The 14,759-nt window shown below is 48.2% G+C and overlaps 1 protein-coding gene across 1 annotated transcript; it reads right to left on the bottom strand.

The window, feature by feature from the left end:
• Positions 1-1,235: 1,235 nt before the first annotated feature.
• Positions 1,236-14,407, bottom strand: LOC129508064 (glutathione S-transferase theta-4). The gene is made up of 5 exons (XM_055322964.1): positions 14,284-14,407; positions 12,133-12,220; positions 3,369-3,519; positions 2,401-2,577; positions 1,236-1,450 (listed from the first exon to the last, which is right to left on the bottom strand). Exons 1-5 carry the CDS (start codon positions 14,393-14,395, stop codon positions 1,253-1,255), a joined length of 726 nt encoding a protein of 241 aa, XP_055178939.1. The 5' UTR covers positions 14,396-14,407; the 3' UTR covers positions 1,236-1,252.
• Positions 14,408-14,759: the final 352 nt, after the last annotated feature.

The raw sequence follows: 14,759 nt of genomic DNA, 5'->3' as shown, positions 1-14,759 counted from the left end.
GGGAGCCTGCTTTTCCCTCTGCCTCTGCCCCCCTCTCTCTCTGCCCCCCCCTCTTTCTGTGTCTCTCATGAATAAATAAAATCTTTTTTAAAAAAATATTTTATTTGAGAGAGTGAATGAGAGAAAGAGAGAGAGAGAGCATGAGCAGGGAGAGAGGCAGAGGAAGAGGAAGAAGCAGACTCTCTACTAAGCTGAGAGCATGATGCTATGCTGGGCTCTACCCCAGGACCCAGGAATCATGACCTGAGCAGAAGGCAGATGCTTAATTGACTGAGCCACCTAGGAACTCCTGGTCGAGTTTTTAAGAAGATTGTATTATTTATTTATTTGAAAGACAGAGCATGAGAGGGAGGAGGAGCAGAGGCAGAGGAACAGGCCGACTGCTGAGCCCAGATCCTGATGTGCTCAATCCTATGACACTGAGATCACCACCTGAGCTGAAACCGGGACTTGGACACCCGAACAACTGAGCTCACAGGCACCCTAACCCAGTTGATTTTTTTAAAAGATCTTTTATTTATTTGGGAGTGTGCAAACAAGTGTAGAGGGAGGAGGGGCAGAAGGGGAGGGAGAGGGAGAGAACCTCCAGCACTGCACTGACTGCAGAGCCCAATGTAGGGTTCAATCTCATGACCCTGAGATCATGACATGAGTTGGATGCTAACCAACTGATCCACCCAGGCACCCCCAATTGATCTTTTCTTTTTTATCTTTTTTTTTTTTTAAAGTAAGCTCTGTGCCCAATGTGGGGCTCAAACTTCCAACCCAGAGATCAAGAGCTGCATGCTCCACTGAACTGACTTAGCCAGCAAGGCTCCCTTTATCACTTTTTTAAAGATATTGATTGATTTACTGATTCATTCATTCATTCATGAAAGACACAGAGAGAGAGAGAGGCAGAGGGAGAAGCAGGCCCCATGCAGGGAGCCGGACATGGGACTCGATCCCGGGTCTCCAGGATCACACCCAGGGCTGAATGCAGGCACCAAACCACTGAGCCACCCAGGGATTCCCCGCCCTTAATCATATTTAACCTTTAGTTTTTAAACTTTCTTTGGAACCTGGGAGGACCCATGACCACCACACTCGCCCACACCAAACCCTATGCTCATACCAACTGTCCCAGACTCAGCAGCCATGGTGGTGATTGCAGTACTTTATTAGGCAAAGAAATGTAGTTGTTTTCAACATCTCCTCTAAGAAAGGAAGCTCAAAAGGGGTGAGCCAGCCAAGCCCTGCAGAAGTTCTGCTTCTATCTGAACTTCTGCAGCAACTCGCAGATCTTCTCCTTGACCATCGGATCCAGTGTTGAACAGTCCCACTCTGCCAACTTCATCAGCCGGTCATGGGCCTCCCAGAAGAGGCCAGAGCCAATGGCCAGCTCCACCCTCATGCGCCACTCAGCTAACCTGGAGCTATTGAGGAAGACGTTATAGTTGCCTCCCATGGGCTATAGATAGATGAAGAAGAAGGAGTAGTCAGGCAGAAGGAGGGAGAGGGGGACCAGCCCTACCTATAGGTCCCCTCCTATAGCCTCAGGGGCTCTCCTAATCTGCCTCTACCAAGAGTGAGTCTGTGACCCACCCTACTCCCTGGCCTGGGCAAGGGGTCAGACATTATGTGATAGATGTGGGGTGGGGACTGGAAGATCAGAACCTCCAGGATTCTTGGCCACTGGTCTTGCTCCAAGGCTCCTAAATCCCTCTCTGAGGTGACACCTGGCCCAGATGGCTCCCACTTCAGCATGAAACCGTCCATGGGTCCTGCCTTCTACTGGGAAATCCCTTATTTTCAGATGAAGGTGCAACGAATTCAGTTCTTTTTCCTCCACATTGAACCTTCCTCTGTAATCGGCTCAGGCCCTAGAGTGGGTGACCCAGCAGGTAGTCTAAGAAACATGCACCCAAAAAGCTTGGGGCCCCCGAAATGGGGTGGGTATGGGTGAAATATAAGGGTTAGGGGTGAAATATAGGGGACTACACCACTTGGGCCAGAAACACTGGTTTTTCCTGGTGATGGTCTGCATTAAAATGGACACTTTGCATACTGGCCACAGATTACGTTGGCCTTTCAAGACATTGGCCAGAGTCTGAACTGGCCATCTCGCACACCAGCCAGGTCAGAAATGGCCACCCTCCTCTGTGTGTAGAAACCACATAAATGCCCACACCTGGGTGTGCCCCCAAACACACAGTGGATGCCCCTCAGACTCAGAGCTGTGTCTGGAGCTCTAGAAAAGAAGCACTCAGCTGGAAGGACACTTTGATGGCCTCTGTACGCTTCCTAGAGACTCCAGACACTGGAGACTTCGCCAGCCTATAATCAAAGCATGGCCCCAATGGTTGCAGAGGAATCTCACTTGTGCCCAGGCTCTGCCCATCACCCCACCCCACTCCACACCTGCATCATCTCCACCAGGGCCACCAGGTCAGCCAGTGAGATGTGATCCCCGGTGATGAACATCTTGTCCTGCAGAAACTTCTCCTCAAAGAGCTGCATGTTTGTCCTCACCTCTGTCAACATCTGCTCTGTCTTCTCGGCTGGAACCTCCTCACCTGTGATCCTTGGGATCAGCATCTGGCCAGGGTGGGGGACGGGAGGGAAGAGGAGGCTGCACTCTAATAATCCCATCTGAACCTCCGCTCTTCAGCACCCTTGTCTGCTGGAGAGGTGTTGGACAGAACCAAGGATGGAAAGTAGGTTCATCTCTTTTAGTGATTCTGGTTGGTAGAAGTCACCTGGGGCCACAATTCAGTGGGATTTTGAGATTCCTGCGGGGGCAGCCATGGTGGCCCAGGGGTTTGGCACCACCTTCGACCCGGGGCCTGATCCTAGAGACTCGGGATCGAGTCCCATGTCGGGCTCCCTGCACAGAGCCTGCTCCTCCCCCTGCCTGTGTCTCTGCCTCTCTCTCTCTCTGTGTGTGTGTGTGTGTGTGTGTGTGTGTGTGTCTGTCATGAATAAATAAATAAAATATTAAAAAGAGAGAGAGAGAGATCACTGTGGGAAGGAATCCTGTAATTGGTTAGTGAGGTCTGTCTCAGGCATGAGATAAGCAGTAAGGGCACATACACCAGCTATGGGTCATCTTTAAATTTGGTGGTCTCTGTGGGCCCTTCAACTCTGATGTTTTCTAAGTCAGTGAAATTTCTTGAATCCTATTCTGGCTTGAGTAATACCAACCTCTCCTGGGTGCCCTTCCCCTTGTTTTTACAAGGCTTTTTCATACCCAGTGGTTCATTCTACACTCCCATCAGCTCTAGAAATCTAGGCAGGCAGGAGACGGAGCCAAGGAAATGAGAAATGAGGAAAGGAGGGAGATCTCCTTGAACTCCCCAGTGATCAGCCCTAGCCTGGACCCCACTCACCTTGATCCAGAGGATCCTGCTCATGGGCAGCTGAATGGCAGTGTGCTGCCAAGCCATGAATTCATCCACACGGGCGCGTGTGTGCAGGTCTGGTGGGTACCAGTGCGAGGGTGTGCTGTACTTGCGGCACAGGTAGAAAAGGATGGCCACACTGCAGAGAGAGAAAGTCGGGGGCACTGCTCTTGCCTTGCCCAATACTGTTACCCCACCACCCCAGTGTGGCCTGGGCCCAAGGCAGGACCTCCAACCAGAGATGGGCTCTGGGCACTGACATTTTTCTAGGGAAAGGATGAGCCCAAAGGATGCCAAGAAAAGCAGTCAGTCCACAGTCAGTAAGAGAAGAGAGAGAGACCGACAGGGTGAATGGGAGTTGCTAGATGGCATCAGAAAGGGCAGTCTAGGTAGTGGGAAACATGTACAGGAATTCAGGGATAAGAGGTAGCATGGCAGAGAAAAGAGAGTTGGGGGCAGCCCCGATGGCCCAGTGGTTTGGCGCCTGCCTTCAGCCCAGGGTGTGATCCTGGAGACCCAGGATCGAGTCCCACATCAGGCTCCCTGCATGGAGCCTGCTTCTCCCTCTGCCTGTGTCTCTGCCTCTCTCTCTGTGTGTGTCTCTCATGAATAGATAAATTAAAAAAAAAAATCTTAAAAAAAAAAAAAGAGGGATCCCTGGGTGGCGCAGCGGTTTGGCGCCTGCCTTTGGCCCAGGGCGCGATCCTGGAGACCCGGGATCAAATCCCACATCGGGCTTCCGGTGCATGGAGCCTGCTTCTCCCTCTGCCTGTGTCTCTGCCTCTCTCTCTCTCTCTCTCTCTCTCTCTCTCTCTCTGACTATCATAAATAAAATTAAAAAAAATTAAAAAAAAAAAAAAGAGAGAGTTGGTGGATGTGACCAAAAGAAGGATGGGGAGAATGGTCAGAAACAGCTAGAGATACTGTGGAGGCCACACAGGGAGGCCCTTGGTGATGCGGAAGGCTATGGACTTAACCCTCAAGGTTCTGGTTATATAAGCAGGGGGCTGAAAAAATCCACCTTGAATTTTAGAAATATCCCCTTGTCCTATAACTCTGTAGCAAGAAAACAAATAATCCAATCAAAAAAGGACAAAGAACTGGAGGAGACATTTTTTAAAGATGTCCAGATGGCCAGCAGACACATGAAAGGGTGCTCAACAACACTCATCAGCAGGAAAATGCAAATCAAAACCACAATGAGGGGACACCTGGGTGGCTCAGCAGTTAAGCGTCTGACTTCTGCTCAGGTTGTGATCCTGGGGTCCCAAGACAGTCCCACGTCGGGCTCCCTGCATGGAGCCTGCTTCTCCCTCTGCCTGTGTCTCTGCCTCTCTCTGTGTGTTTCTCATGAATAAATAAAATAAAATCTTAGAAAAAAACAAAACCACAATGAGATATCACCTGTGAGAATGGCTGTCATCAAAAGGACAAGAAATAACAAATGTTGGCAAGGATACGGAGAAAAGGGAACCCTTGTGCACTGCTGATGGGAATGCAAACTGGTGGAGCCACTGTGGAAAATAACATGGAGGTTTCTACATAGAACCACTATATGATCCAGCAATTCCATTTCTGGATATTTATCTGAAGGAAACAAAAGCACTGTAACAAAAAGATATCTGCACCCTCATGTTCACTGCCACATTATTTAGAATAGCCAAGGTATGGAAACACTTGTCTATCAGTGGATGAAAGAATAAAGAAAATGTGGTGTAAATATACAATGGAATATTATTCAACCATAAAGAAGAAGGAAATCCTGCCATTTGTAACAACATGGATGGACCTTGAGGGCATTATGCTAAGTGAAATAGGTCACACAGAGAAAGAAAAATACAGTGTGATCTCATGTATATGGGAATAAAAAAAAAACAGTCATAGATACAGAGAATACATTGGTGGTTGCAGGAGGCTGGGGGTGGCGGTGAAATGGGTGAAGGGAGTCAAAAGGTACAGATTGCAGCTATAAAATAAGTCACGGGGAAGTAATTGTGACCAAAGTCAATAATACTGTATTGTATATTTGAAAGTTGCTGAGAGAGTTGATCCTAAAGGTTCTTATCATAAGGGGGAAAAAAATCTACAACTATATGTGGTGATGGACGGCAACTAGAACTTACTGTGGTGATCATTTCACAATATATACATAAAGTGAGTCACTATGTTTTACACTTGAAACTAATATAAAGCTGTATGGCAATTACATATTAATTAAAAAAAAAATGGGATGCCTGGGTGGCTCAGCGGTTGAGCGTCTGCCTTTGACTCAGGGCATGATCCCGGATTCCTGGGATCGAGTCCTGCATCGGGCTCATTGCATGGAGCCTGCTTCTCCTCCCTCTGACTGTGCCTCTGCCTCTCTTCCTGTGTCTCTCATGAATAAATAAATAAAATCTGAAAGAAGAAAGAGAGAGAGAGAGAGAGAGAGAAAGAAAGAAAGAAAGAAAGAAAGAAGAAAGAAAGAAAGAGAAAGAAAGAAAGAAGAAAGAAAGAAAGAAAGAAAGAAAGAAAGAAAGAAAAAGAGAGAGAAAGAAAGAAGAAAGAAAGAAAGAAAGAAAGAAAGAAAGAAAGAAAGGAAGGAAGGAAGAAAGAAGAAAGAAAGAAAGAAACAGAGAGAGAAAGAAAGAAGAAAGAAAGAAAGATAGGAAGGAAGGAAGGAAGGAAGGAAGGAAGGAAGGAAGGAAGGAAGGAAAGAAAGAAAGAAAGAAAGAAAGAAAGAAAGAAAGAAAGAAAGAAACAGAGAGAGAAAGAAAGAAAGAAAGAAAGAAAGAGAAAGGAAGGAAGGAAGGAAGGAAGGAAGGAAGGAAGGAAGGAAGGAAGAAAGAAAGAGAGAGAAAGAAATAAAGAAAGAAAGAGAGAAAGAAAGAAAGAAAGAAAGAAAGAAAGAAAGAAAGAAAGAAAGGAAGAAAGGAAGGAAGAGAGAAAGAAAGAAAGAAAGAAAGAAAGAAAGAAAGAAAGAAAGAAAGAAAAAGAAAGAAAGAAAGACCGCTCTGGTAGTGGGTGGAGGGGTTCTGAGGAGAGCAGAGGCCACGGGGGTATGGGGAGGGTACAGACTGGAGGCACCATTTGGAGGAGACGGTCTTGCTCTTTGCTGGTGGGGGGCAGGAAAGGAGGAACTCAGGGTAGACACAGGTGTTTGAGGAATCTAGGATGTCTGGGGCCCTAGAGAGCCCTAAGCCAGAGTCTGAAATGACATCAAAGTCCAAGATGCAGGTGCCTGCCCCACCTACCCTGCGTACACACACCCCCCACCGCAGCCCCCAACACTGCCTGCACAGAGTCAGCAAGTGAGAAGGGAGCAAAGATGGATGGGGAAAAAGGAAGGGAGGGAGCAGGTTGGGAGGGAGGAGGGAGGCCCTAAAGGTCCACCTCTCTAAGAAGGGGGGAATTGTCAAGGAGGGAAATCCTAAATCTTAAACCATCTCAGTTCAACCCACAATAACCCTGTAAGATGGGTCCCTGTATGCTTACAATTGAGGAAACTGAAGCTGAGAAATATTACTCACTTACCAAAAACACACAGCCCATGAGTGACAGGATTGGGGTTTGACCCCAGCAGCCTGAGCCCGAGTCTGAGCCCAAGCCGGGGCACTGCTCTTAACCACCCAGTGTTGTGCACGACCTTGACCAGGACCAGGGGGTGGAGGGAATGGATGGAGTCAGGTCGGGAGGAGTGTGAATGGGCAGCAGAGGCAGGCAGAGGCTTGCCTCACTGGCCCAATGCCCCTCCCCAGTTTGCAACCTCTGGGAGCACTGTCCTTGGTGGTCAACCCCTGGGTCATGACTGCTCTGGGCAGACCTGTTGGTGGCTCCCAGTCCTGACTGGTTCCCCCAGGTTGTCTGTAGCTTGTGCCACTCTGAGCCCACAGCCCACTGCCACACTCTGTGTCTCTTTGTCCTGTGATTTGAGGTCCCCACTGCTCATTCTCTGGCATTAGCCTTCCCGGCTCCCACACCGGGAGCACCAGGGCCAAGTAGGGCCCATCCACACCTCTGTATTTGCAAATGCCTCCTGTCACCCCTCCTGCCACGGTAGCAGATCAGAGCTTGCTGTGCCTGCAGGAGCCCCATCTCCTGGGGACAGGTACCCCGGCTAGCATCGCAGTTCCTGGCCTTCTGTCTGCCTAGCACCTCCTCCCCAACTTTTCTCATGAGGACCTGCTCTGTCATCTTTAATCCAGTGATTCTGGCGAGGGTGACTGGCAGTCAGAGGCCCCAGTGTGCCCGCCAGTGAGTGGCCCACAGGCAGGAAGGGGACTCAGACTAGGCCCATGCATGCCCTTCTTTGGGAACTTCAGATACCCTGAGAAGGAGAGGCTGATCCTTTTCCAGACAGACAGACAGACAGACAGACAGGGAGATGGCCAAAGGAGAGATTCAGTACCAGATTCCTCTGGCTGAGGGGAGTGGGCGGTGAGGGTCACTGGAGAAGACCTATGAGGGAGGAGCGGATTTACCAGGCATGGAGAGCATATAGTTCCGAGATCCAGGCTGGGGAGCTAGGCCCACCAGGGTGAGAACACAGAGCCAAGAGAAGGCAGAGAGGAGGAGCCCTGGCACTGAGGTTGGGGCCTTGCTCTGGAGAGAACAGTGTGAGGGTGTGGTGGGACAGTCATTTGCTAAAGAGATAAGGGTGTGTGATTTGTGAATCCATGTGGCCAGTTCAGTAGGAACGGTGCCAGCTTGGACGGAGGGGGACAGAAATGAAGTGAAATGAAGGGGAGTGAAATGAAGGAAGGCTGCTGGGCTTCTGTGACAACGGCCGACAGAGCTATCCAACTGCAAACTTGGGTTAGCCTTCAAGAAAAGGGAAGTGGGGGCGGGCCTGGGTGGCTCAGCGATTGAGCATCTGCCTTTGGCTCAGGTCAGGATCCCAGGGTCCTGGGATGGAATCCTGTATCCAGCTCCCTGCAGGGAGCCTGCTTCTCCCTCTGCCTATGTCTCTCTCTCTGTGTGTGTGTGTTTCTCATGAATAAATAAATTGTCTTAAAAAAAAAAAAAAAAAAGAGGGATCCCTGGGTGGCGCAGCGGTTTGGCGCCTGCCTCTGGCCCAGGGCGCGATCCTGGAGACCCGGGATCGAATCCCACGTCGGGCTCCCGGTGCATGGAGCCTGCTTCTCCCTCTGCCTATGTCTCTGCCTCTCTCTCTCTCTCTCTGTGTGACTATCATAAATAAATAAAATAAAAAAAAAATTAAAAAAAAAAAGAAAAGAAAAGAAAAGAAAGAGAAGGGAAGAGTGACCCAGAAGGAGGTTCAGAGGCCAGTAGGGCTGCCCTGCCACCAGTGGGCCTGGAGTGGGGCAGTGCAGGTGGGAGTTGAGCTTCAGCCTCCCTGGTTCCAGAGTGTGGGGCCACCACCCTATGGGCCCAGGGGACAGAGCATGGAGCCAAAAGGATGATTCTCAAGGCTTAAAATCTAAAGTGATTTACCCTGCTGGGTTCCAGACTTGCTTGGAATGTATGAGATTCTCCCCCCTTCCTATTTCTCTGTTTGGGAATGGGAATATCCACCCTGTGCATGTTCCTCCATTGCATATATTTTTTTAAGATTTTATTTATTTATTTGACAGAAAGAGAGAGAGCACAAGCAGGAGGAGTGACAGAGGGAGAAGCAGGCTTCCCATCAAGCAGGGAACCGGACATGGGGCTTGATCCCTGGACTGCGGGATCAGGACTTGAGCAGAAGGCAGACACCCAACTGACTGAGCCACCGAGGTGCCCCTCCTTGTATTTTTTTATTATCATTTTCAAGTAATTTCTACAATACCCAACATGGGGCTTGAACTCAAGACCCTGAGATCAAGAGTCACATGCTTCACCACCTGAGTCAACACAGCACCCCTCCCCATAGTATTTTGGAAGCAGGACAACTTGTCCTCTGGTTTCAGAGGTTCACAGAGAGAGCGGAACTTTGCCCCAGGATGAATCATACCCTGGGAACGCCTGGGAGCTCAGCGGTTGAGGATCTGCCTTTGGCTCAGGACGTGGTCCCGGGGTCCTGGGATCAAGTCTCACATTGGGCTCCCTGCATAGAGCCTGCTTCTCCCTCTGCCTGTGTCTCTGCCTCTCTCTCTCTCTCTGTGTCTCTCATGAATAAATAAACAAAATTATTTAAAAAAAAAATCATGGGGATCCCTGGGTGGCTCAGCGGTTTAGCTCCTGCCTTTGGCCCAGAGCGCAATCCTGGAGTCCCGGGATCGAGTCCCATGTTGGGCTCCCTGCATGGGGCCTACTTTTCCCTCTACCTGTGTCTCTGCCTCTCTCTCTGTGCATCTGTCATGAATAAATAAATAAAATCTTTTAAAAATTATTTTTAAAAAATCATACCCTGAATCTCACCCATACATGATTTGGATAATGTAGATATTGGCATTTTGGGCTACAGGTTGATGCCAGAGTGATTAAGACTTTTGGAGGTGTTGGGATGAGTTGAATATATTTTGCATGTGGGAAGGACATGAATTTGGGGGACCCAGGGGACAGACTGTTATGGGTTGAATGGTGTCCCCCAAAGATGTGTTGAAATCCTAATGCCCAGGACCTCAGAATGTAGCCTGATTTGGAAACTGGGTCTTCACAGAGGTAATCAAGTTAAAATGAGGTCTTAGAGGGGTGCCTTGCTGACTTAGTCAGAAGAGCATGACTCTTGATCTCGGAATTGTGAGTTCAAGCCCCACTATTGAGTGTAGAGATTAATAAATAAAAGTAAAAATAAAATGTGGTCTTACAGTGGACCCTAATCCAATAGGACTCATGTTCTTATGGAAAGGGGAATTGGACACAGGGACACAGAAGGAAGGCAAGATGGCCATCTCCCAGGCAAGGAAAGCCTCAGGCTACCAGAACCTAAGACAGAGGCCTGGAACAAAACTTTCCCAGCTTCAGAGGGAGCACGGCCCTACTGACACCTCGATTATGACTTCTGGCCTCCAGAACTGTAAGACAATACATTTCTGGGGGATCCCTGGGTGGCTCAGTGGTTTAGCGCCTGCCTTCAGTCCAGGGTGTGGTCCTGGGGTCCTGGGATCAAGTCCCACATCAGGATCCCTGCGTGGAGCCTGCTTCTCCCTCTGCCTGTCTCTCTCTCTCTCTCTCTCTCTCTCTCTCTCTCTCTCTGTGTCTCTCATGAATAAATAAATAAAATCTTAAAAAAAAAAGACAATACATTTCTGTTGTTCTAAGTCATTCAGTCGGTGATAATTTGTGACCACAGCCCTAGGAAAATAATCCAGGCCCTGGGCCAGCCGAGGTCCTGTGGTCCACTTAGAAGACATACTTCAGAATTATGACATCGCCTCTGAAACAGTCTGAAAAACAGTCAACCTCAAATCTTACCAAACTTCTACTTCCAATGACCAATTTACAGGAAACGAAAGGACAGAAAAACCATGTAAACATGACACAATAAGAATACAATCGGCAAAAACTCAGATTGTGGGAAATTCCACAAGAGGAAGGACTCGGATTCTTCAACCACAGCAAAAATGCAAAGGCAAGGGGTGCCTGGCAGGTTCAGTTGGCTGAGCATGTCCCTCTTGATCTCAGGGTCCTGTAGGTGTGGAGACTATAAAAAAAATGCCACGGCAAGAGAGGCGAGTCAATGGAAGGGGCTATAGATGGAAAGAGATCCAAGAGACAGATCACTAGTTGCAATACTTGGCAGTTATTTGGAGTGGGATTGAAATGCACGAGCTACAAGCTATATATGAGATAGAGACTTTTTTTTTTGATAGAGACTTTTTTTATATAAATAATTTTCTTTTCTTTTTTAAAACATATTTTATTTATGTTTTTGACACAAAGAGAACATAAGCAGAGGAGCAGGAGAGGGAGAAGCAGTCTCCCTGCTGAGCAGGGAGCCCAATTCAGGGCTCAATCCCAGGACCCTGAGATCATGACCTGAGCTGAAGGCAAACACTTAACTGACTGAGCCACCCAGGGCCCCTAATCAAAGACTTTTGAATACGAACAAGATAATGCTTGAAATCCAGGCATTATTGTTAATTTTACAAGGTGTCATCATGGTATTGTGGTGATGCTTTTTTTTTTTAAGATTTTATTTATTTATTCATGAGAGACACAGAGAGACAGAGACACAGGCAGAGGGAGAAGCAGGCTCCATGCAGGGAGCCCGACATGGGACTCGATCCCAAGACCCCTGCGTCACGACCTGAGCCAAAGGCAGATGCACAACTACTGAGCCACCCAGGCATCACAATGATGCTTAAAAATATTTGTTTGTTTGTTTGTTTGTTTGTTTGTTTGTTTGTGAGAAAGTGTGTGCGAGCAGGCAGGGAGGGGCAGAGGGAGAGGGACAGCGAGAATCCCAAGCAGACTCCATACTAGTGCAGAGCCTGAGGTGGGACTCAATCTTACAACCTTGAGATTATGTTCTGAGCTAAAATCAAGAGGCAGACACTTAACCTACTGAGCCACCCAGGTGCCCCTGATGTTTGTTTGTTTGTCTGTTTGTTTGTTTGTTTGTTTTCAAAGAGCCCTTATCTCTTAAAAGTATTTTCCTAAACATTTATGGATGAAATGATGGGTGGTTGGCAGACAGGGGACCAATGTTGGAATTGGGTGATGGGTACCATGTGGAGTTTGTTATACTCCTCAATACTTAGTTTATTCTACTTTGGTATATATATATATTTTTTTTTCATAGTAAATAAAAAATAAGCACTAGCATGAATCTCCTAGGAGGAGCAGAGATAGATAGTGGGAGTGGGGACCTCTGGGGAAGATTTACCTTTCAGATAAGATAAATCTTCCATCTTTGAGGCTGGGTAGCTTCTTCAGGGGGTTGATCTCTATGTATTCCTTGCTGTGGTGGTGACCTGAGAGGAACAGGAAAGGTCTGAGGGTGCTGGGACTCCAGGGAAGAGAGAACCAGGTCTCCCAGAGGCAGAAATGCCTTCCTCCCTATTTTTTCTAGGAGGGAAAACAGTCCCAGAGGAATACCATGGCTAACTTCAGGTCCAAGGGCCAGTCAGTGACAAAACAGGGATTAGGATCAAGACTCCTGACCCCATCCCAGGCTCGGTGACCAGGACACCCCGTTGGCTCACAGAAGTCAGAGCCCTCCAGCCCCCACTCCCAGCTCTGGGCCTGAAGCCACAGCCCATGAATCAGCAGAACCCCTGGAGGCCCGGGTCCCACCCCCACTCCTATAGATCCCTCTAAAAGGGGCAAGGCAGCCAGGAGCCCCAGCCGCAGCACACAGCTGGAATCCAAAAGGGAACCTCTCAAGGGCAATCAGTCTATGGGGAGTTTTGTTTTATTGTTGTGCTTTGGGTTTTTATCTCCTCAAGGTCATTACTTTACTTTTTTAACATTTTAAAATTTAAATTCAATTAATTAATGTATTATGTATTATTAGTTTCAGAGGTAGAGGTCAGTGATTCATCAGTATTATATAACACCCAGTGCTCATCACATCACGGGCCTTCCTTAATGCCCATCACCCAGTTATCCCATCCTCCGCTGCCTGCCTCCCTTCCAGTGACCCTCAGTTTTGTTTCCTATGATTTAGAGTCTCTTACGGTTTGTCTCCTTCTCTGATTTCTTTTTTTTTTTTTAAGATTTTATTTATTTATTCATGAGAGACACAGAGAGAGAGAGAGGCAGAGACACAGACAGGGGGAGAAGCAGGCTCCATGCAGGGAGCCCGATGCGGTACTCGATCCCGGGACTCCAGGATCACGACCTGAGCCAAAGGCTGATGCACAACCCCTGAGCCACCCAGGCATCCCTCCCTCTCTGATTTCATCTTGTTTTTTTTTTTTTTCCTCTTTTCTTCTATGATCCTCTGTTTTGTTTTTGTTTTTTTTTTTTTCTGTTTTGTTTCTTAAATTCCACATATGAGTGAGATCATATGATACTTCTTTCTCTGATTGACTTATTTTGCTCAGCCTAATACCCTCTACTCCATCCATGTCATTGCAAATGGGAAGACTTCATTTTTTTGATAGCTGAGTGATATTCCATTGTATATATATAGCACATCTTTATCCTTCACCTGTTGACAGACATCTGTGCCCTTTCCATAGTTTGGCTATTGTGGACATTGCTGCTATATACATTGGGGTGCAGGTGGCCCTTCAGATCACTACATTTGTATCTTTGAGGTAAATACCTACTAGTAGAATTGCTGGGTCATAGAGTAGCTCAATTTTCAACTTTTTAAGGAAACTTGTTTTGTTTTAAGTAAGCTCTGCTCAACGTGGACTTGAACTCAGTTTTTCTTATTTTTCTTTTTTAAAGTAACCTCTCTGCTCAACATTAGCCTGAACTCACAACCCTGAGATCAAAAGTCCACACACTCTAGCAACTGAGCCAGCCAAGTGTCCCAATCTATTGGGAGTTTTAACCATTCTGCAGCCAGCTGCCTCCAGTTGGAAACATTTCTGGGGCTGGGTTCCCACCTCATTTCAGAGCACCTGGTCTCCTCCACTATGTTCTAGAGACTTCTGCTTCTGCAACCTGAGCCTTTACGAATCCCCTCCATGCTTGGGATAGCATTGGAGGCCAGCACCCTGCACCTCACTCAGGGTCTGTGTCACCCTGAGCAGGTATGGACCGAAGCAATGGTCTTGACTCAGGTTTGGATAACCACACACTTCTGCGACCTTTGTCAACTGATCAGAGGTGCTCCAGCTAACAAGATGTTACCCTCTCACGAGAAAAAGCCGAAGGCACTGGATGGGAGACCGGAGGACACTCGGCAGCTCTGCCTTCCACTTTACCTTATAAGAGTCTGTTCCTTCCCTTGGGAAACATTTCTTCCCCTGTGGACTTAAGGAGGTGGAGTCTCCTCTGCATCTCAGCTTAGAGACACCCTGACCTTGTGCCCTGCCCCCCTCCAGGGCCAGACCTACGCAGGGCAGCAGGAGGTGCCTACCTTTCAGCAGATCCACAAACTGGAAGTCAAAGGGGATGCTGTTCTTCTTGACAAAGATATAGACAGCACGGCAGGATGCTGACAGGAGGTCCAGATAGAGCTCCAGGCCCATGTTGAGACACACGTTGGGCACCCCCACCAGCTACAGCTGCCACACTCTGAACCTGGGCCTAGATGCAGCCTGAACCCCTGGCCCTGGCCCTGTGCCTATCAACCTTCTCCAACCCAAGCCCAGAACCCCACATTCTAGAACTTCTTGTTTCACTTGGTATTGTCATGGGGCCAGGAAGCCTGGAATTCTCACAGCAGCAAGGGTTCTGGGAAGACTCAGGAGTAGACTAGAGGGGCAGCCCGGGTGGCCCAGCGGTTTAGCACCGCCTTCAGCCCAGGGCCTGATCCTGGAGACCCTGGTTCAAGTCCAACTCGGGCTCTCTGCGTGGAGCCTGCTTCTTCCTCTGCCTGTGTCTCTTTCTCTC

Source organism: Nyctereutes procyonoides, unplaced genomic scaffold (genome assembly GCF_905146905.1).
Source record: "Nyctereutes procyonoides isolate TBG_1078 unplaced genomic scaffold, NYPRO_anot_genome, whole genome shotgun sequence".
NCBI lineage: Eukaryota > Metazoa > Chordata > Mammalia > Carnivora > Canidae > Nyctereutes > Nyctereutes procyonoides.
This window is presented reverse-complemented; position numbering and strand designations above follow the sequence as displayed.